This window comes from Lepisosteus oculatus, chromosome 6 (assembly GCF_040954835.1).
Source record: "Lepisosteus oculatus isolate fLepOcu1 chromosome 6, fLepOcu1.hap2, whole genome shotgun sequence".
NCBI lineage: Eukaryota > Metazoa > Chordata > Actinopteri > Semionotiformes > Lepisosteidae > Lepisosteus > Lepisosteus oculatus.
In genome coordinates this window covers 4,865,697-4,890,066 of record NC_090701.1, presented here as the reverse complement: position 1 = coordinate 4,890,066, position 24,370 = coordinate 4,865,697, and the positions used below count along the sequence as shown (strand labels likewise).

Sequence of the window (24,370 nt, the reverse complement as noted above, 5' to 3'; positions counted from 1 at the left end):
AAATGAGGTTTGTAATTAGCATCAACTCTGTACTAATTTCCCAGTTTCAGAACCAACGCTATTCAAGCGTGTGGAATTTATTAATTGTCATTAAATAAATTAATTGTAATTTATTAAATTGACATTATTAATTGGTCACTTATTAAAAGCCTCTTAGAGAAACACGGGAGCAGACCACTAGTTCAGTATGTTGGGGAAAGACTGGAGAGAGGTCTGTTTGCTCCATCTCCTAAAAGCAATACACCTTCAGCTGGTGATTCTGAAACCAGAGACTGAATGAGGAAACAGGTTGGAAAGCTTGAATCAAGTCAGGTGTTGGGAGTTTAGCTGACATGAAAGCCAAAAAGCACAGGCATCCTACAAAGCCAGAGATTAAGAGTCAGAGATTTAGGACTTGGATGGGGATTCATTCTTAAAGTGCTGGTTTGATTATTCAGTACATGTGCTTGATACTCCTTTTAATTGAAAGTGATATTATTGCAGAAGATTAGTTTGTATTTTCACTGTGTGTCTCTGTATACCATGCACACAGAGGAGCACAACTTGTGTCTGTTGTTGTTATGAAAGCATTTAAAAGGAAACAGTTTATCTTTCATGAACTTTCTTTTAGAAAGGAATTTACAATTTTGCCGCCTTTTACTGTTCACAACCCATAGTGACTAAAACTGATATTGCCTCTGTTACCAAAAAGGGGTTTTTTTGTACTTGTACTTTGTACGAAGCATACTCATTTTTTGAGTCTTGCACACACATTTTTGCTTTGCTGAGCATGAAGATGAAGCTGATACCCTGGGTTCCTTCAAAGAAAATGACTGGATGAGATCCTCTGATGATTTGGCTACTATCTCCAAACTGGACTAGATGGGCTGCATGGCCTCCTAACATTTGTAAACATGTCATACATTCTTAGGGACAATCATAAGGAAAGTCACTATAGGATTTAGCCATACATGTATAGATTTGCATTGAAATCATGGCTTTTTAATGGCCTTGTGAAAGATCTAAGCATGTAATGGGTGCAGTGCTATGTTAATGCTATAATGTTATAACAATGTTAGTCCTTTGTCGTGGAAGGGCTGATTTGGAGGAGAGCTAGCCTTGGGCTCAGTGTATCATCAGTGTGCCATGGAAGGCTGATGTCGCAGATTACAGTCCTGCGTTGATTATGCAAACACCTACAGTACACACATGTATAATCTCTGCTGCGATAGTTATTTCAGCATAACATTGCACAACGTGGGTCTAAATGTTTTGTTTTTAAATGTGTCATCTCTAGTATTTTTTTTAATTCCCCTCAATTAAGAATGGGAAAACTTGGCAGTGGGTCCCTATCCCTATCCCTCATCCCAGAGGGGTGTGAGGAGAGGACCACACGTGCTTTTCTCCCAGTTGTGCTCTGTCAGAGCCCCCTTCTTGTGCCCTGCAGACCCCCACAGCAGATTGGGATTATTCGAACGTTTGCCTTTCATTAGACAATGCAGTTCCAAATTAAATCTGTTCCCATTTAGCTGACTAAATGCCTAAAATGCTCTCTTTGTTCGTCTAGTTTTTGGCTTTGAGATTTGCATCCGTCTTGATTCTTACCTGAACAGCAGTGGTCACCTCACTGCTTGTCACTAGTAATATCTCAGACCCTGTAGATAAGGGGCCTCACCGCTCATTTTGCAATGCATGGTGTTGTGCTCAGGCACATGTGTGTCCCTTTTTTCCCTTTCTTGATCCCAGAGCTGCATGGAAATACACATGATATCTGATCAACCGGAAAACTTATACTTGAGCATGCTCAAGCTGCACTTTGCTCAGAATCTACCCCACTTCTAAATTCTCTGTGTTCTTAAAATGCTACTATGTGGCTCTGATGCACTCAGATGTATTGCTGAAAGTACTGCATAAATAAAACGTGAAATGTTCTAGTCTGGTTAAATTTTTGTCATGTGTTGGGTTTGACACACATGATTTTAACCTCCACCTCATGCCTCATGACTTAAATTCTCCTCTAGGTTTTCTGAGGGGTAACTCATCTTTTCTGTGTTGCACAGCTCATAAGTATTTGTATTCGATTGGCCTCGTTGTTCCAGGGGTAGGCCCCCAAGTGTTTAGTTTCCATAGATAGCAGAACTGTGTAGGTGCCTATCAAAATACCTGAGAAAAACTGACAGGAAGCTCATCCCAGCAGTGATTCAGAAATAACGGGGCTAAGTGTGTACCACTATTCATGCTTTCTTACTTTCTGTTAAGAACAGGTAGACCTTTTCAGCTGTATCTTTTTTACAAAGCAGAAAAACTTCCTTCCCTTTTTTTTGTATTATGTATAAAACATGAAACTGAATCTTCTGCATTTTATGGAGTAGAACCCATTTCTGATTTATACTTAAAATATCTTGACACTATCTTTTAAACATCACTTAATGTCATTTGTTTTAGAAACCTGTGTAGATTACTGATTCTTACTGTTGATAAAAACCTTTTGGTATAGTAGACAGGTGTTCATGGTTTTCTAAATTTTTTACTGAAATGAGCACCTGGAAATGCGTGAAATGCACATCTCCAGCTTTCAGATATAAAAAGACATGTCTAAGAGAGACTCCCCCAGACCTCTCTGCCTCCATCTTCCTCTTCTTACCCTGTATGCCTTCAACATGCATTCCCCTTCGCCACAGGTTTTAAAACTCTGTCTCTTTCTCTCCCTGATGTAACGTGTAGGTCACAGGAAAATTGATTTTGAAAGCCGTGTGTGAATTACTACATGTATGTTGCAATACATACATGGATGTATGTAGTTCGTGGATTATTTTATACAATATGTTTTATTCTGGGTACTTTTCAATATGTTTTACTTTGTGTTTCGTTCCGTTTTGAATCTGACATCACTACTTAAAAAGTAAAACACATAGCAATATTGAAATTAACAGCTATGAAGGTTATTTTAACAGTTCTACAATGGAACAAGGTTGTTTCTTTCTCTTTGGCTTTAGACACCAAAGGGGATTTTTGTTATTTTTTCAATTTTCAGCAACATGTAAAAAAAATATGCCAATGCCATTTAATCATTTAATAATTCTGATTTTCTCTTTTTGGCTTTAGGTGTTTATAAACTGCCTCGAACAGTTAAGTACCAAAACCGATGGTGACATAGACACATCACAGTAAGTGCTTTTGTGAAGGAATGTCTCAGTGCATTATTTCATTATTTGATTTTAATGACTTAACGATACAATTAACTGTCCTGCCGAAGTATTTGGGCCCTGGCTCGGTTTTCACATTTTGTTGCTTTAAAGCTTCAATCATGACGCTTTGGAGCAGCAGTCCTCATTTGTTATAGACATGACGTACTCCAGTATTTCAAAGCAAAAAACAAAGACAAGTAGATACATAATGGGAAAGAAAAATGAAAAGGTAATAATGACATAAGTATAGTTCATACCCTTTGCTGTAGCAAACACAAAGGAATTGAGGGGTGCAAACTTACCTTGATGAGCCACACAGTTACTTGAGTGGACTCTGTCAGTGTACAATAATAGCAGTTCACATAATTTCAGAATACATGTTTACTTATGCCTTTACATTTTTTAATTGTTGTAAAAATTATATTCGTTATTCCTTGCCCCCTACTGCAGTATTATCTCCCTCTTCATAATTCTAATCTCCCATCTTCAGCTGCTCCTGTTGCTAAGTCTGCTTTGTCTTTGAATCATGGACCCTAATAACAATGTCTTTCGAGTGCTCTCTTTCTTCTGAATTTTTTCATATTATTTCTTTTTAGCCATTTATGTGGCTTATTTTATCTGTAAACTATGTTCTGATAAAATATTAAGTTTCAGGCTATTTTATCTTTATATTTATAAAATGCCTCTATTGTGAGAATAGATGCCTCAATTATGAGGACTTGATGTTATCAAAATATTCCAGTACAATGCGTAGCTTCAGTTCTGTGCTGTCTGGAGGCCTGGTCCAAATCAGTAGTAGTGCACAGTAGGCAAAGAGGATTATATTGCGTACTTGCAGATTATTCAAAATTTAACACAAGAAAACTGTATTTTTCTAAGGTGATTTATGATAAGAAAATACATAAAAATGAGCATGAAAATACCTGCATTCAAGAAATCTGACTAAACAGGGAAAATTAACATGAATTAACAGGGAAAGTTAATTGAACATTGTGTGGTTTACGTCTTTGTCAGAGATGTGCTTTGGAGAGATGTTTCTCAAGGCGCCATTAATGGAAATCATAAAATGTGACCCTGTAGATTTGTTATATTTGTTATACATTTAATCCGACAAAACAAAGTCTTTTTTTCTTTGTCTTTCTTTAAGCATGCCAATGGACGTTGCATCACCTGATCTGTTTGGCAGTATTCATGAAGACTTCAGCCCCTCTCCTGTAAGTACAGTGGCAATCTATCCAAAAGCATTCTAACTACACTTTCTGTCAATTTTACACTGTTGCAATACATTCATGTTTTTGAATGATTGCAGTGACAGATACAGTACGTCACCACACCACCACTCCCTGACCGTGACAACTGTTACAGCTGCACATTCATTGCCAGGCTTACCTGTATAGCTGAAGCAGTTTAATTGCTTTTCTCCACTATATTTAAATCGATTATTGTTGGTCCTAACCTCCCAATGTGGAACATCCAAGTCATTGTTTCTTTCACGATCCTTGTGACCGCTCACAGGCAGAATGAGGATGTGTAGGCCAACACCTCTGCCCCCACCCTCTATCTGAGTCTCTTAACACCTCACATACACCATACTGTGTGTACTGGAGGTTCAGCGCCACACGGAGGACAGGTCGCTTCGCTCACCAGCAGTACCACCGGCACCCGTTTGGCCACAGGGGGCGCTGTGTCGCTGGAAGTCAGGAAAGCCCTAGACTTATCCCGCCCTCCTCTTGTAGACACCCATTCAGCTGTGCCCTACCGCTCACAGCTGATTTGATGACATGGCCCAGGCTTGAACCTGGGATCCACAGAGCTTGTGCCTTTATCTCTGGAGTCACATGGGTGACCAGGTGTGATATTTTTTTACCATAAACAAAAAAGTAATCCGTTACACAGCATCTGCGTCCCTTTCGTCCCCAGGCTGCAGACTGAAAATAATAATAATATTATTATTATAATAATAATAACTAATAAAGCAAGAGGTTCAGAATCCCACATGGTCTCAAGGAGAGGAGACCCCCTTGTGGTTTTCTGGCTCACTCTCTAAACACTCCTCAGAAAGAAAAGTCTCATGAAAGCTGCCCGATACAAATCTTTTAATAGATGTGCCAATTCCTGCAACCTGTTTTTATTAAAATTAGAGCAAATGTACCTGAATGGAGGAGGAGTACAAAGGAATGATTCTTGTAAATGAAATGCTCATATAAAGTAATATAAGCCTACAAGGCTCTCCTCCTTTAGAGACTAGGGGTTTCCCCTACCCGTGCTATAAAACCAATAAGTTTCCCTGCAGCACTTAGTCTGAAGCTCTATCAGCAAGAATTCAAGCTGGATGAATCATTCACATTATGGAGATACTTCCTCCGAATTTTCTCATGAGATGTTCAAAAAGTGTGATATCTGCCTTGGTCAGTGGTTTGCTTTGGAGAGATGATTCTCAAGGCACCATTAATGGAAATCTTGCAACCTAACTCTGCAGATTTGTTATTTGATGGCCTGTTGTTCTACTTCAGTAATGGTTTTTATGTATTTTGTACCACTTCGCACCATCTGTGTACTGATCATGGAACAGAAAAATAAAAAATCGTCTTTGTCCCTCATTCATTATTTCATTACATTTTTTTTTTCACATTGCAGGTCTGTGCACATCGCTTGTGCTTTATAAATACTCTCAGCACAATTCATGTAGGATAATTTCACTGCTTTCAGGAGAGTAATTATTACCACAGTCACACCTCTAAGTGTTTTGAGTTAGAATGATTTGAAGTGCAATGGAGGTATTTTTTTAGCATCATGGTGGCTGATAAATTGTATAATTCTTTCTCTGCACAGTGCAGCAGTGCTTACTGGAGGACGTCCAGATGAAGGATTGAAGCCGTGTCTCTTGTTTAACAGTCCTGGTTCCTTATCATGCCAACAAATCTCCATTTGCTCAAGTTTAACTCTTCTAAACCTCTTGCTTGCCCTTTGCCTTTATATGACCTCTAGTCCTGCCTTGCTTTTAGAAAGCATTTGATCAGTAAGGATCACACAGTTTTTAATATGATTATGCTTTCTGGTTACCAGTGTTATCATCCTATTTGTTCTTCCATCCTTTGCAAATTGTATTAATTCCTATTGAGTCATTAGTTTTTCTAAATTACTATTAAAAAAAAAAAGCATCAGTTGTCTGTTTTGCAAAACTTAATCTTTACACTCAGCACTCAGAAACTATCCTGGAAACTGTCCAAGCTTTACTCTTCTTAAAGTACATCAGTGGGAAATACATTTCAGAGTTAATACTGTTTTAATTGTTATCAAAATCAATTTAATAGCGGTTCATGTCAGGAGTAGAGAAAAGCAACATAAACAAAAATCAGCAAACATTATTTATGACAGAAAGTTGCTAATTAGTAGGAGTAGAAAGTATCCGCTTCTTGGAAAATGTCTTTTTTTTTTGTTTTTGGTCTTTTAAATAAAAACAAAATGTTGAAAATTACAGGAACAGCTGATAATCTTACTCATATCCAAAGAAAAATTGCAAAAGAAAAAATCTGTTGTGCGAAAGATGATTGTCTGTTTCTAATTTATTTTGGTGGCTATCATCTCGCGTACTCTGCTAAATCTATTTCTTCTTCTAAAATAACAATACAATATCCCAGTGGTTCCAAACCCTGGTCCTGGGGGACACTTTGTGAACTGAATTTCATTCCAGCTGTAATCTCCAACCCCCGTGCTAATTGATATCTTAATCAATCAGCTTGATTAAGCTTTTTCCAGTCCTTAGTGTCAGAATGCCCACACTTCAAGAGTACTGTTTTCAGCACCTTCGGCATGCAGAACTGTGCTCATCCTCTCCTCTCCTTGCTGGATGTTACTCAACAGCTCCTGGTTGAGGATCAACAGACACTGTCGGCGATGTCACCCTGACATGCCTTTTCTAAAGATTCAGAACATTAGTAAATTGTTGATTAATGAATCTAGCAGCTTGTTGAGTCAAGGGAACTCTGGTTCTTAAGAGCTGCAGGGTGTCCAGATTTTTGTTAAAGATAAGCACTAGATTACTTAATTTAGTTTTTCAAAAAGGGATCTTTAGGAACTTGTGATTGAATGATTACTGATAAAACCTGCAGGACTGGAGCTATAAACGTTTAGGGTGGTTTTGCTGGTGCACAAGTGGGCGATGCACTGTAAATCCAAAGAGTGAAAAGTAAGATTTGTATGTTCTTCAGCATTTTAAAAACTCTGGGTTCACAGGAGGAACCTTAATCTTGCAGTCTTTTGACCTTATGGCCTTAACCCCTTTCATTTGCAAAAAGATGAGCTTGGGAATATGTAAAAAAATAAATAAAATTATTATAAATATGCTGTAAGACATTATTAAAACCCAGTGACAAAATGACAAGTGATTATTATGTTCAAACCTTTTGTTTGATGTTTGATTTGTTAACAACTCATATCCACTGACGTATGCTTTGTATATATATACTGTATATACTGTACATCCATGCACACTAGAACTTTAAAACAAATTAAATCTAAGGGACCATAATTATCATGTCAGTCTATCAGGTACTGTTTACAAATAAACTGTTCAGTGTGTCCTCCTGTAGGTATCAGTTATATTCTGGCGGGGTACTGCCAAATCGCTTGTGAAATTGTCCAGTCAAATTGAAGCACTGCTGTGAAACAGAATCAACTTGTTCTTCAACAGCTGCATTTACAGTATATCCACAGTGACAAGGAGTCAAGTAGTCGACAATACTCAGATGCTCAACTGTCCCTAACAGTTCACAGACCCATGGGATTTGATCAGATAGCCCATCGCGACGCCGGGCTTCTGACATGGATTTCAAGGAACCCATTTCCAGAACAGGACTGTGCTGGAAGTTGTGGGCACATCTTAAACTCCAAGCAATCCCATCCCAAATTTCTGTCTTCATTTGTGCTCTCCAGTGCCATTGTCAATGCCCATTGTTGTGTTCTACTGTGCTCAAAGTGTTATTTCCTTGGATTTGTTTTTTGGCTTTGTACAAAGATCTAAATGCTTATACCAGTCAGTTGGGTGAAAATCACCCTATACAGTATATACACACCCATATCAGTAGTTATATGAATCAATAGACTTCTCTGGGTCTGAAGAGTTGTGTTAGAAACATTTTGGCAGTTTTTTTCATGTTTCTCTGATGATGTTCTTTGTTGTTTTAGGAGCAGAGACTACTGATCATTCTTAGCAACTGCCAATACCTGGAAAAGCACACTTTTCTGAACCTGGCGGAGCATTTTGAAAAGCATGGCTTTCAAGGCACAGAGAAAATAACCCGGGTGAGTTTGTCAGTGTTCGTTCGGCACTTCGGTAAAAGCTGGGGAATAAGGTGGCCAGTGGGATCTGAGCAGCGGGAGGAGGGGTCTCAGTGTAGACAAATCAGTCCCATTCCAGTTATTAATAATATTTTGTCCTGATCACAAACTGCCTCCACCTCAGTTTGAAATGTACAGTTCTAGTTCATTGAACTGCACAGCCTCTTTGGATAAGAAAGCATTTAGCGGCTCTGCAGTTGCTAATATGGGTTTTCTTCATCCGACACGATAATCCCAGCAGTTCCCTGTAGTGCCTCTTGCAGTCAAGTGCTATGAAACACTTATAGCTTGTATTCAATTAATGGCTCTGAATGTTTTCCAAAATTCGGTGCTAGAACCTAAAAATGGTAAATGATGCGCACGCATTTCAAAAACCCTTTCGGAAAAATACATTGCCTTTAAAGGTAATATCGCAAACACCTGCTTGGAGGGAACAAATTACTGTGACTTATACGGTATAATATGAATAATATGCCATATAAAAAATGGAACGCCCTCTTGCAGTTGAAAACCTTTCCATTTTCTTTTTCTGAAATGTGCTATATGCCGTTGCAAGCAGGGATGCCAACTGTTTCCATGTTTTTACAGTAAATTGGATAGAGGGACAATTAAGTCTGAATTTTTAATTTCAGTTTCTTATTACAAGCACGGTACTTACTAGCTTAGTAATTAGAATATTTGAATAGAGTTATTTAGTAAAACAAATAATTTAGTTGTTCTGTTAATCTTAGCCTGGGATTTAGTTTGGCATATATCACCAATAAAACCCAAAGAAGGCTTGACTGTTCTTATTCTCTTGTTCTGTAGAGATTTTAAATTAGAAGCACAACCAGAATCTTGTTAAAGATGCCTAGATAGAAATAAATGTGGTCTCTTTGCTAGAGTATTTGTGAGATATTCATACGCCGTCTCCCAAATCTGTATCCATTTAATTATTAAAAAATGCCTTGCTCAGAATACACAAAAAGCATACTGTACAACATTACTAAATGCATTCAAAATCTGAATTGGTACAGTACACTTTCAAAGATCTTGGTTAGAAAGTGGGCGTGATGTCATGTTTGGTTCTTCCTGTGTTTTTGTAAAAGATTATTCACCAGAGTAACAAGAAGTGAGATGGCCCTCAAAGCACACACTGATGACTGTGTGGAGAAGTCCAGCTTACTCTCTAGTAACATCTGAGTGTCTGAGCAAAAAAAAACCCAAAAGAGAAATCCTGTGCAAAGGGACACATAATTTAGAGATAATATCCACAGTGAGTTTATTGTAACAGTGAGTAATGAAAAACGTTCTGTCATTTCAGTCCACCCTAGATTTAAAGAGGTTAGACATTTCTTCCAGTAAGAATGATTACAAAAAAAAAAGATCTTTGCTGTAAGGCCAGTTATAGAACCTTTAGGCCTTTTAAGTTTTCTGTTTAACTTGTACCATAAAAGATATAGAATTATGTAAGGTGTTTGTGTAAACGCAATTTTATCATTTCTTTTTAACATTTCACCAGTTACAGTTTGGTAATGATTCTTAGATGAGAATGATTCTCCTCACATGTCCTAAAAGAAGATCCTGTAATTCTTGAAAAAGTCAGTAAAGGTCTGTTTACATGCATTTTCATTGCTTCTGCTGCTTTCTGCCATTCTGCATGTACTTTTCAATGCTCCGGCATGGAGAATGACAAACAACTGGATGATTCTCAAAAAATCTGCAAATATGTATTCATAACAAGGAAGGATTGCTTATGCAAAGTTAGCTTGAAGAAACTCTGAAAGCCTGAGTAGTCAAATCAAGAATGGACCAAGCCATATAAATTCCCATTCAGTAGTTATTTCACTAAATTAACTATTTTTATAATGCACTGCTTTTTGTAGAAATCATTTCCCAGCTGCTGAGTAATATCTCAGCACTAGCTACACTGTTCTTTGATTGTGAAGCTGCTGCTGCAGAAAGCTAGATTCAAAGTTTTTTTTTCTGTTTTTCAAAATGCAAAGACTCTTTTCCCAAAGTAATGAGGGTCCTGATGTGGCACAAATGCTAAAATGTAGAAAAGGAAACAAAAATGGTTTCTTTGTAAGTAGGCTGCTGTGCTCAAACAAGCAAGATTCACCCCAGCAAAAGAGCACTGTATCTGGTGCAGCAATACTAGTACTAATGGGCTGTATTGGACCAGTTCATACAAGTTTCTCCACAGGAAGGAAAGAAAGAACCAAATCAAGTTTTTTTTTTCAGTTTTCGGATTTCATATGCGTTTGATTTGCAGAGTGCAGTCGGTCCCCATAATGAGACGCCCTGCTATCCGTCATTTAGCAACGATGTCGATAATGAATTGAGGAGCTCGATGTAAAAGAAAAAAACCCACACGTACGTCATTTTTCCAGGCACCCTAGGCTTTGGCTTAGGTTATGAATCGTTGTGCCTTGTCGCTGATCAAGCCAGTGGATCAAGGTTTGATCACTGACTTTAAATTCATTAACAGTGTGTGTAAGAAAATCTGCCCTGAAGCAGCAAATGACTTTGAAAATTCCCCTTTATATGTTGTTCCTCTATATATGTCTCCACTTTCTGTTCCCTTACTCCAACATTTATGGGAGATCTCCTGTTTGGGGTTTGGACTCTGAAGCAAGTTCCTGTTTCCAGCTGTTTTGTCGAGTGGATTTCAGTCTCATTTTTGAATACATGTGATAATCTTTAGATCCATCCTCCAAAGATAGTCCTCTCCATTGAGACCTCAGGAGGAGTTTGTGCTCCTCTGCAATTTATACCTCAGCAGAGAAACCCGCTATGATTTTCTTCTTGCTTGTCATGCCAATTGATTTTATCTGGGAAAGCATCAAGTGATTTTGAGGTCAGATAAGTCAGTGGTTTCAGGTTCTGAATTATCTCAGGGACATACTGTATTTGGCTAACTGCTCTTAAGGTCCGCTCAGCCATGCTTTGCTATATATTTTTTTTCTCACTGTAAATCCACTTTTCATTCTTCCTTCTACATAATCTACACTGTAACCTAAACACAAATGTGACAGATCATGCATATCATGCCACCAAATAAACATGTGAAACGGCACACTTGGTAATTTCCTCAACTGGTTTCTCGAAAGTGTCGCTGCTTGGGCAAGGTTGCAAGCCATGCATGGAGAAGGATCTTGATCTGTCAGAAAAGTTTCCAATAGAAACTTGTGTAGTTTTTGTGCAGCCACTTGGCAAAACTCAAGAACACGTGCTAAAGTGCTGGGTTTCTTTTTCTCCCATTTCTTCACATTGCAGTCCGCTGCTGAGTTTTGTTTGTGGCCGAAGCATATGAGTCAGTTGTCCTAAACTTTTACCTTGTGCTGGTTATTTCTAACTGTGGTTCTGGAAGGTTGGTAAGTGCTGTAGCATCCTCACTTGTGGCCAGAGGCTCATCAGGCTGGCGTTTGTGCCAGATTCTGTAGCGTGAAGAGTGCGTGACTCTCCTCTGGATGGTGTTGCTAATCCAGCGCAACACAGGCACCCATAGTTACAGGTGAGTGAACTGGTGCAAATGGGTGGAACTTCCTAGTGCTAGATGATAATGATTATGATGATGATAATGATTATTATTGGATTTTGCTATATCAACACCTTGCTCAAGGATACAACTGCAGTCTTTCACCAGAGATTTGAGCCCACAACCTTCCAGGTGTGAGCACTAACCAAGCTCCACACTGGTGCCCAGTTAGCACCTGGAGTGAAGCACCCATCTCAAGGATATAATGGCAGGGCCTGCTGTGAAGGCTTCCAACCCTGACTAGCCCTGTCCGGTAGACGGCACTAGCCTGTTCTCACTGCAGTTTTGGCGTAGCTTTGTAATTCTCTGTGTCTGAAGACATTTGAAATGCCCCCACACCAGGGGTTTTCATTAAGGGTTTTTAGCGACCCCCGAGACTCCTCGGCGTCTGTACAGAAAATCCCCAGAGAGCTGTCTGGTAAGGTGACGGCGCTTATGTTATAGTGCTGCTTTTACCTTGCTTTTTTGTAGTTGATACTTGCCTGAAATACTGACTTTGCACTGTTTTTGGTAGTAAGTATTGACTTTAAATTGAATTGAATTATTGTAGGTTTGGTTTTCTGTTTGATTTTGTATTCCTTAATGAGAGATGTTTTTTTTGTAAAAACCAGCCATGTCATACGCTTAGACATACTGTAGTGTAGTTTTCCTAGTTTTTCCACTGTACTGATAAACTCATGTTAACTGTCTGCTTTATCTGTCTTTCACATGATTCACTACAGCCATCTTTCCTTCTACTGTACTCAGTGCTTGCTGATGTGTCACCTATATATAAATTCTCCTCTGTATCTAATCAGTTCTTGTTAATGTGGTTGTTTTCTGGAAAATACATGGTTTTGTTTTGCTATATACATTTTTTATTACCTTTAATAATAATAATAATAATAATAATAATAATGTTTCTTTATTAGCCCTATACAATTTCTTGCATTAGGAATTCGTCTTTTCGCATACCCCAGCTTTTCTCCATGGAGACACAGACAGGGAGAGAAGCTTGGGGTCAGAGCGCAGGGTCTGCCATTGTACGGCGCAGTTAGGGTTAAGGGCCTTGTTCAGGGGCCCAACGGAGTAGGATTCCTCTGCCGGCCGCGGGGTTTGAACCGGCAACCTTCCAGTAACAGGCGCAGATCCTGAGCCACAGAGACACCGCTCCGCCCAGTCTCTTGCCCAATCTCCCTCTTTATTTCTTCCAGCTCATAGTTTGCACTTTTTATGTAATTCCTTAACTGATGCGTATCCTGTGAGGGTTTTAACCTCCATAACGGTAACCCTGAGCCCATCCCAGTGTTGGTAATCCTGCAGGAAGAGCTGCGTCCCCAGACGGACGTCTCAGTCAGCAGTGAACTGAAGATATGTTTTTGTATTGCTTATTTGCAGTGCAATATGCAACTCGGAATACCTTTCAAAATGTACCATTGTGTAAAAGCAGTGTCATTTACACTGAACCATTAAGGAGGATTCTTTTTGGTGTGTGTTTTGTAAGGGTATCTTACATATAACTAGACCAGGAGCTGAACTAGTGTGATGGTGCCTCAGTGCTGTATAGCACATTGGCCCTGAACAGCAGGCTTCTCCCTCCTCACTTTTCCACACAGACAACCTTGAGTGTTTTAAACAAATGCTGGCATGCAGGCAATCAGGAGCAAAAGTGTGACCTAATAAGAATTAAACAAATTTGTGATGAAATTTGCGTACAACATCTGATGAATGTTTTTCTAGTCCTGTAAGTGTTCAGTGATGGTGCGTGTGTGATTATCTACAACAGATATTGTAAATGCACGTTGGGACAAGTTGCAAGCACATGTATAATAATAATAATAATAATAATAATAAAAACAACTTTTATTTATAATGCACCATTCCAAACTCAAGAGCACAGTTAGAGATGCCATAGAGTAAAGAGTTGGAGAAATCAAGCCTTTATGTTATGAATGCGTAAATCAACCACTCATTTTGGACATTGATAGAAATCGCCTAATGCGGAAAATATTTCTTAAAAAAAGATGTCTTGATGAAATTTTTCACTTGGTGCTCAAAAGACAGGAGCTGGTCGGGTGTGACGCCCTGATTCCAGACAAGAAGCGATGCGGAGAAGCAATGGGAGACAGTGGCATTACAGTGAAGCTCGCTTTTTTGGCTTCAGGGAATTTGATGTCAACCAGAGCTTCATGTCAGGCAGACGAGATGCTGTTAGTGACAGAGGCAAGTCATGGGCAAGCTGAGGCATCCCTGTGAGGAGCACGCGACAGGCAGTGGAGATGCTTCTGAAGACAGTGACTGACCTGTGTGTTGAAGTTGTGCAAATCCATATCATAAGAGTGTATCCAAATTCATTCTGGAAAGGACAGAAGCCACAGAACTAAAGATGCAATAGAACTAGAAGACTGGGTCACATTTTTCAGAAACAAGAGGTGTTCAATGGGGGGTAATGTTGGGTTTCATTGGGATGGGTGCCATTTACATTCAGTATACTTAAACTTTGATTAAGTCTGCCTCTCTGCAGCCACACACTGTTTGAGCAGTAGGTAATGATGCTTCACAAGCACATTTCTCTTCTCTCACCATTGTTACTGTGTTACTGAACCATTCTTTAAAGGATTTCGATGAACCTTTAGCTAACAGTCCTAAAATAAAAACAGGGCAAAGTTGTGATCAGGGACCCTCCTGGACAACCTTTTATGTAACCTATATTTTAAAGCTGAGAACAAAAGGCATTTTTTACTTGGAGTTTTGTGGGATTCCAGAACGAGAAACCCTATCTTCTCTGAAGAAAAGATTTAATGAGATAGATGGGGCAACTGGATGTCTCTTATGTTTTTGTTCTGATGTTCCCTCTTATGCTTCCCACCTCCAATATCCAGGACCTTATAAAAATACGCATCTGTCCTCTTGTCCTTGTTAACACAACAGCATTAACTTTCATTCACATGCTAAGTACAAACTGTGAGTCCAGTGAATATTAGGAGCTTCAGAGGAGGTTTGCTACGAAGTGTCCTTTTGAACACAGAGCCAACTTGTTTACAAAATGTATGAACTCCAGAACACGCCGGGTGTTCTTGGAGAACTGTGGGTGCAGTTCATGAAGCACGTTGAAGAAGGTTGACAGAGAAAATACAGTGAGTTTCTTAACCAGGAGACCTGGTTTTACTCCAGAATTGCACTAGGCGATCAAAAGATCAAAAGATGAGAAAGTAACAAGTGCACCAGAACCTTGAATCATGTAGGAATTCAAAACTAATAACAGTATTAGGTTTATGTTCTTAGTGAACTTAAAGTAAACACATTTTATGAGTGTTAAAGCACCATTCACATCATCATCACTGAAGACCATCAGTCATTTCTTCAGCACTCTTTACTGTAGTATACTGACATCAGTTATATTTTTCTTCCTTTTTTATATGGAAAATATTAGTGATGAAAATCACAAAGCTGTTCTTAAACTTCCATGTAAAATTCTATAGTTGTATGATCACATTCTAAACATGTGAAATATTGTAATTTATGCTGCATACAAAAATACTAGAACACTTCATTTAGAAAGTATAACAATTTTAAATTAGTTTCATTCCTTTACCTTAGTTCTTAAAGGTGTTATATTTCTCATACATCAAATAGTAAATACTTCACTGTAAGATGAAATGATCTTTTTTTTAACCTCTTATCAAAATTGAAACTTTTTTGCAAACCCTCACAAAGAGAGTGAGCAATAAAAATACTGTTTCTGATACATTAGGGTTAACATTTTAGCCTTTAACACTGAAGCCATAACATTAATATAAAATAAGTGTATTGAAACAACACGTGTTCATGTCTGTTAAATGACTCCTTCACTTTTTTAAGTCATAGGATGTGCTACTACTGAAATACATGACTGGTTAACTCTACCTGAATCTTGATATTTGATATAAGTGACAAAGAAGAGTAGTCCTAAAGCAGAGCCATGATGTACTCAACTAATTTACCCAAGCTGCATGCTTGTACAGTAGAAATGCTTTTCTCCTTTTTTGACCTGTGAGAATGTTTTAAAAACAGATGGCAGCTCAGCTTTGAAGAGAGTTGAACAAGAGTGCAGACTCCTTCCCAGAAATCCTCTTAATGTACTGTACCATATGTGTGGGCCTACATTTTCCTGTCTTAGCTTTCAGAAAATTGTAACTGGATCAACAGCCGCACAACGTGTTTTGATGAACGCATGTCCATTGACCGTGTCAAAAAGAATCGCAGTTTGAAATTTGGAAAATATTATGGGACAAGTATAACGTCAGGTATGAAAACGAAGCTGCCTAGTGGTGGAAGTAACAATGCCTGTGTTTTAATCTCAGACTTGCCGTCTATAGGTTGTAGTTAATGTCGAGCCAGAATCAAATTGTTGGCAATAGCTGCAAGGTGACAATGTGTGAGTGCCTGAGAGACACGTCGTTTTTAAATACCTGTAATTTCATTCCAGTAAGCCACTTCAGTGTGGATTATTGGCACAAAGAGTAGAAGTAGAACTCCACAAGAACAAAGAGCTTAGACATGCGGTACTGTATATACAAGCAGTGTTCATTTAATTTATTGTATGATGCATACAGTAACTGTACTCGTGGGAGTGAAAAAAAAACATTGATTCTCCTTTATTTTTGCAGGTCAGTGTTGAGTCAGTGAGGGGCCTGGACCAGAGGCTGTTTGAGTCCTACATTGAAATGAAAGCAGATCCCATTGTGGGTTCTTTGGAACCAGGGATGTACGCAGGATACTTTGACTGGAAAGACTGCCCCCCACCAGCAGGTTCGTTGCTGACTTTACGATATGTGTTCCAACTTGTCTATTTTCCCTTGGCTCATAATGCTTACAAAACACATTGACATTTTTTTTTTCCTTCAAATTGACTTCAGTAATAAATATTTTTCTCATTTGACACTGTGGGGAAACATGGATGAAATAAACATACTTCTCAATGGTGCCTATCCCTTGTTCTGAATCATTGACCTTAAAACGATGCATTTATATGATTTCATTGGCTATCATTTATACGATTTGTTCCAATGGTGCATTTGGAATTCAGTGCATCTTAATTTAATCCTCAGCCGCCAGTGTTGTGAATACAGGCCATGTTCTGAGAATGGCAGCAGAGTGAGGGAACCACTGCTTTCCTGTTTGCTATGCAGTCCTGTCCGTTTCCAGCCATGGTCTGAAACAAGACATCTCCCATGTCCCAAGCAATAGACCCTGTCAGTGGAGTCTCTTCTGCATGATAGACATCCTACCAAGGAGGGAATCTGTGGTGGCTGCAGTTCTTCAGGCAGCACCTCATGGATTATAGGTGGTATGAGAATATTGCAAATGGATAAAAAAGGAATAAATAAAATAGGAATCAACATCCACAGTTTTCTTGGTAGTTTTTTGTGCTACAGGTTTAGTTGCAAAAACAAAAGGTAAGGGAAAAGACTGGCATATCTGTGGATTGAGGGGACTTTTTCATCCAGCAGCCATATCACTCTGCAACTCACAACTGGCAACCCACTGAAGCTCAGCAGCTGTGAGCCGGGTCAGTACCTGGATGGGAGACCTCCTGGGAAAAACTAAGGTTGCTGCTGGAAGAGGTGTTAGTGGGGCCAGCAGGGTGGCGCTCACCTTGCGGTCCATGTGGGTCCTAATGCCCCAGTATAGTGATGGGGACACTATACTGTAAACAGGCGCCGTCCTTTGGATGAGATGTAAAACTGAAGTCCCCTGACTCTCAATGGTCAATAACAATCCCATGGTGTTTCTCAAAAAGAGTAGGGGTGTAACCCCGGCGTCCTGGCCAAATTACCAATCATGGCCTCCTAATAATCCTCATCTCTGAACTGGCTTCATCACTCTGCTCTCCTCCCCACTGAGAGCTGGTGTGTGGTGAGCGCTCTGGTGCACAATGGCTGCTGTCGCATCATTTAGGTGGGGCTGCACACTGGTGGGGGTGGTGGGGATCCTTATTACCTGTAAAGCACTTTGAGTGGAGTGTCCAGAAAAGCACTATATAAGTGTAAGCAATTATTATTATTATTATTATTATTATTATTATTATTATTATTATCCCTTTTAAGGATTTTTGTAGCTGTTGCACTACAGCTGTAAAATATAAAATGAGAAGATGTTATACAGGATAATACTATCAGCTCTGTTGTCTTGGACAAGCATACAGGTGTAGCTAAAGGCTTTTACCTGTTATACTTACGCATTCCAACAGGCATGTCTGCTGATACAGAACCTTAAAGTTCCAGAAGCAGTCACAGGTCTAGTACTGTATGCCATTCTCTGTATTCTATGGCATGATTTCAACAAAGGGTCTTAAAATGAGTTTGATTATTCAGCGTGGTCGAAACTATACACTAGACAGTGTCGCATATTATCCAACAGGTGATATTTTAAGCGAACCTTCTCAGCCATTTCATGGCAAATGCTGTGCAGTTTGTTTTCATAGCCACACATTATTTTCCTTTCCGATTTTCCTGCATCTTGTGCACCAGTAGGATTGTGACATAATGATTACTGGTTTAGCCACAGTCGATGTACATCTCTTCATTTTGTTCTTGTTGTTGTGTTTCATGTGTTTGTAATTGGTGTAATTTAAGGAAAAACAAGGATTGTACAGTGAACCATATAAGACTCATCTGAAATCATTTCAACACATTGACAGCAAACCTGTGTTTTCTGATTAGAACTGTACGCTATGGAATTACTTTTTAAAGCAGTTTTAAGTGAGAATGTGTAGTTTAAAGACTTGCTGCTGGATCTTTCTACCATTGTGTCCCCCTGTTTTTGTTTTATTGAGATTTGAACCAGTGCTGTAAAGGTGTGAGTATTTTAATGAGTTCTTCTTTGCTATATGTGATTAGCAGTTATTTTTTTTTTTTTTCTTTATTAGCCCTATACAATTTCTTGTATTAGGAATGCATCTTTTCGCATACCCCAGCTTTTCTCCAGGGAGACACAGACACAGAGACAGGGAGAGAAGCTTGGGGTCAGAGCGCAGGGTCTGCCATTGCACGGCGCCCCTGGAGCAGTTGGGGTTAAGGGCCTTGCTCAGGGGCCCAACAGAGTAGGATTCCTCTGCCAGCCGCGGGATTTGAACCGGCAACCTTCCGGTCACAGGCGCAGATCCTTAGCTACAGAGCCACCGCTCCGCCCAATAGATCCAATAATACCAATAGATCCGATTGATGTGATGTCAGATATACACTTTATATTTTTTTCCTACTTGATTGCTTCCCCACATTGTCCAGAATATGTAAGCAACGTATCAGCATGAACACTTACTGTATGTCTTTTTCATTAGCAACCTTTCTATCTTAGCACATGAATACACTATGCAATCAGCATTTTAAACTGTAAAATGTGTTTCTGTCTGGTCTTCGCATTGGTACAGAAGCTCAAATATACTGTAGTAGGGAAATTTCTACACCCAGTAGAAATGACTGACAAATTAGATTTGACGCTAACTGTCAGTTATAGATTAAACACTTCAAAAGGTTAAAGAAAATGTGTTTCAGAGCCAAAATGAAGGATGTACGATAAAACATTTCTAACATTTTAAAATGACAAATTGTATGAGTATGTAGATCATCAAAGGAGGGGTTTACCAGCTAACCTTTATTGATGGTGTTTTGTACTGCAGCTTTTCCCTTCTTAAAATGTCCGCTAGCCACATCTGAAGAAAACGAGGGTCGTTTTGGTTTGGGAGGAACCTTCAGAAATTTAACAAGAAATCACTTGGTTTCTCTGTCTGAAGAATGAGTTGTTGTTTATTTTAAATAGTGTGTGTTTGATCAGTCCCAAAGCAGCTGTGTGTGATGTTTTCTTTTGCTGTCTTTGAATGTCGGTGAGTAGTTATGAGGAGGTACAGTCGGAAGGTAATACTGCAAGCATGGAGCACAAGCTTTCACAGTCAGACAAGACAGAGCCACGACCCAGCACACACAAGGCCCAGGCTGCACTGCAGTGGTGGACGCAGGAAGAAAGTGACTGTCCTTGAGTAGCCCAAAACCCTGCCTGAAATCGGGTAGGGAAACTTGCACCAAGCTGGCGTGCAAAGCCAACAGAATTCTACCTCTTTACTATCACACAGCAGTAGTTGGAAGGAATTTGCTTTCGGTTCAGCAAGTTAGCACTGATGGAGGGGATGGACAGCACACGGAATGTTAAAAAAGTCTACATTGAAATGAAAAGACAGGCAAAACACCATCACGGCGTAAACGTTACCCTGACATGCGGCAAACAGAAGTGCCGCTGAAGAGCTGCTCACAGGCGGCTGAAATGCTGGAGGGGGAGAGTTCAAAATTCGTATGGCAGTGGAAAAGAAGCTTTGGAGGCTGGAGCGGGCGGTTCTCGAAAGGATCAATTTGCAATGTTGTCCTGAAGGGAGGAGCTAAAAAGAATACAAGCCGGATGAGAGGGTTTTGAAATAATCCCATAGGCACGGCTGGAAGTATGACTTGTGGAAAGCGAAGGGAGTTCACAGCCTAGTATACTCACTGTATGCGAGGCTCTGGACACGACTCCTTACAGTTTTCCTGGTTGTGCAACTGTCGAAACTCCCGTACAACACCGTGATGGAAACAGTCAAAATTGCGGTTGTGTGAAAATGTAAAATAAGAGGCATCTGAAAAAAAGGGTTCTGAGCTGTCACTGCTTCTACCAAGTATTGACTAAGAGCAGGAATATTTGCTGAATGGGCAAATTTTAGTTTTTGCTGACATTTAACGTCTTTCACCCTTGAAAATGTTCAGGTTGAGCTTTCAAGTTTTGGTTTCAGGCTTTCACATCAAAAACACCATTGGAATTCAGTATGACTTCATTATAAGAGCATGGAACTCTTTTGCAAGGCCTTGTAAATATATGGTGTTTCAAGTACAGTACATATCGACAAAATTGAGTTGAATTAAAACTGAATTAAAGTCTGTTTGATAAAGTTGATCCTCTTGGCATAATGTAGACTTTTGCAAGAACAAGTTTCATTTAAAGGTTGTACAGTAAACTACTTAAACATTGTAGATGTGATAAATTAAATAATGAAGTACTTTAACTTTAAAAATATAGTGTATTACTTTACAGTTTTTAGTATTACTTTATGAGCAATTTATAGGACTTAGAAGTCATCGACGTTGCTTTCCTAAATTGTTTAATTTGGGAAGCATCATTGATACCAGTAGATCCAATGCAATTATGTTTGAATTCATGCCCCACTTTATCAAGCCATCTTGATACTTTCTTTATACATCCTGTTTTATAAGTATGAAAAGAGCACTTTTAGTTGACTGTGGTAGGAAATAAATGAATGGTGGCCAGGCGGTTTTTTCAGTCTTCAGGACCTGTATGATATTGATTTAAACATCATCTACATTTTTGTTAGTGCATTCTCACTATATTGGTTTTATGGTGGACAGATTATATTTTGACTGGTGCTTCTTTAAGTTTATTGATAATCTTTAACACATGTGAAAGCTCTTACAGTGTTTTCTACATATCTGATTGGATTAGCTTGTTACAACAAATCTGACAAAACAAAACAAAAATTCTGCCATGGTTGTGAGGCTCATTTTCCAAGTCATGGGGGAATAACCTTTTTATGTATAATCTGTAAACTGACATAAAATAAAAATGCAAAGGTGCTATTTAGCATACACAGAAAATATTACTCGCATTACCTGTAGATTAAACGAATGCTTCAGTATTTCTTCACAACTTCTTCTATATCTCAAATCGTCCTCAAATGTGATTACATTTATGGTAGCATAGAGGCTGTGCAAACTATGTGTCGGTATAAAACAATGAGAGCATAAATGGAACTGCAGTTGTGAGACAAGTCTTATATTCATCTATGTGGACTGGAAACAGCAAAAAATCTAAGAATGGAAGAGCATTGAAATGAACTGCTAACATGCTTCAGTCCTGTTTCTCTACTGCCCAACCCATCGCCTGGTGCTGTTAAAACAGTATTTTCACAAACCCTGGCAAGTTGTCTTTGCATTTGGATGAACCTGAACTTGCCTCACTTCAATGGTTATACTGTAGCTGTAACTACTGTACATGCAGCTGTCCTCACAGCACCACTTTCCTGACTGTATGTGTGTATGTACGTGCAGTGCATTTTATTTTAAACTCCAACTGTATCTCATTAATTATATTTTTTTCTTCTAACTGTGTACTAAAGGGAAGTGTTTCTGTAAGACCCCACCAGAGTACAGTTTTGTGGGTCCTGTACTCCTTGTCCACAGGCTTGATTTTACTAATGTTGTGTCACGCACAGGCACTGATAAACATAACCTTAAAAGCCCAGAAGACGCACAGTTCCTTTGGGTTCATGTACCTTATGAAAAAAGCACCGTAATATCGAAACAGTTACCTGTTTTCACAAGGTGCAAAAAAGACTGGGATTTTTGTTAGAACATACTGTATGCTCCCACTCATGCAAAATGTATAACTTTCTGGTGCATGTCCCAAACAACGTGAATATTTTATTGCTTAAAAAATTAAGATGGTCTCTAAAAAGCTTTTACTTGTTCAGTAGAACTGTGCTCCTCTTAATATTAAGAATACTGAAGCTAAATTGCTGCAGTTCTGTTTTCTTTAAGAAGCCTTAAAGTTAGTTCTTTGCAAATCTGAAGACTGGATTTTGCATTGCTTTTTTAATCCGATTTTGTTTTTCTTCTATCAATCACAAAACACTCTTTTATAATATGTATTTGTTCTTTACATGTTCATTGTAATTGCCTGTTTGCAATGATGTTTTGTGTATTTATAGATTTATAGGTTGGAATACAGTGTGATGAGACTCCTAAAAACTTTTGTGCAGTATTAAATCCTTGTACTGTAATTTTGCATCATTGATTTTGAATATAAAAGCTCTGCATTGTATTTTAATCTTTATTTAAACTCATTGTATTAACTGGGAATCACTGTCATGCCATGAAATTATTGTAGCATTGTGGCTACTTCAACTTGGTGATGCAAATGCAACTTTTAATTTTGATTTCTAATGCTGCAATTCTTGAATTGCTTATTATTTTTAAGACATCAGGTTATCTTTGTTTTTCTGGTAACTTGTATATTTTTGGAATTTCCTGTTTACATAACCATGTTGTCCTGTTAACAAAGGTGATGAAAACAAGCTGGGTGAAAAACTGGAAAATGTGGTGTAAGGCAGTAAAAAAGTGGCTTTTCCAAATTTCACCTACACTTCCTTCTCAGTTTCTCTTCTTTGCACAAAATAACCAATCAAAACAAATCTGGGGCTGGTACTAGCAGCTCATGCAGAGAGCAGATTCGATGACAGACTACATGCAAAACAGCGCAAATGTTAAGACAGGAAATTGTTCACGGAAAAAAAAGTCTACCATTCTGCTTCCTTGGGGAAGCACCACTTCAGTTGTGCAGACTGTTTACAACCTAATATGCTCTCAACAGTTCCTCTCTCTGGGTATGACAGTACCAGCTCGACAGTAGCCCACTTACTGATTCTCTAAACCAAGGAAAATGGGCCAGTGGAACTAAAAATGTTCAGTTGTGAAAAAAACAGCATGAACCTAAACCACAACGAATATAGTGTTTGAATTTAATGTGAACCTTTCTAGGTGGGTTAGAAGAGATTAGTGGGTGTTTAAGGGGTGTACCTAACAGTGGGGAATAACCTAGTTAATGGATTTCTCATTGCAAAAACAAAATGGTTAAACATAAAAATAGATTTACTGGAATGCAATTGTTTATTACATATGTGTTGGCCCTGTCAAAATCAGCATGTACCCATCATTAGACACAGCGAGTGATAGACCTTCTTTCTTATTACATGCTGAAAAGAGAAGGGGAAAACACAATGTTTCAGCTGTGAAGCCTTCTTCGGGTGTTCTTTCTTTTGTCCACTTCATCTAGCCAGAAGGGAAGGAGTGCATACTTATTTTCTTGAACTCAAATGGTCTTTTTTCTCTCTGGCATATTTTTAATAAGCAGTCATACAAAGGCTTGCAGAAGTTCCCAACTCAGTGTGAAGCTTTTGTGCCGCCTTCTCTGAAAAGGTCATTGTCTGTGAACAGTCATGTTAGGGTAGGTTTGTCATGATCTGATGGACGTATTCCAGGATGTCATGCCTGTTAACAATAAATGTGTCAGAAGGTCTTACTTCAGAATGCACATGGAAATGTAAGTTGTAAACAGCACAGTAATTATACTTTATACATGAATGTTGTGGTTGTATATAACCATAAGATCAGATCTGTTGGCTGTGTCACTTTAGGGTTTTTTTTTTCTTTTTTTTCTTCAAGATCATCCAAAATGCCAGATGTGAATTGTTTCAGGTTTGCTATAGACAAATGTAGATTGTACCATT

General features: G+C 38.8%; 1 protein-coding gene across 3 annotated transcripts in view; it reads left to right on the top strand.

Moving 5' to 3' along the window:
* Positions 1-24,370, top strand: part of exoc2 (exocyst complex component 2) — a 107,217-nt gene that overhangs the window by 70,381 nt on the left and 12,466 nt on the right. For all 3 annotated transcript variants that reach the window (XM_069190917.1, XM_069190915.1, XM_069190916.1), the window contains 4 exons: positions 3,085-3,146; positions 4,315-4,381; positions 8,355-8,471; positions 16,656-16,797. In XM_069190917.1, the coding sequence (XP_069047018.1) occupies positions 3,085-3,146; positions 4,315-4,381; positions 8,355-8,471; positions 16,656-16,797 (388 nt within the window). The remainder of the gene's footprint in view (positions 1-3,084; positions 3,147-4,314; positions 4,382-8,354; positions 8,472-16,655; positions 16,798-24,370) is intronic.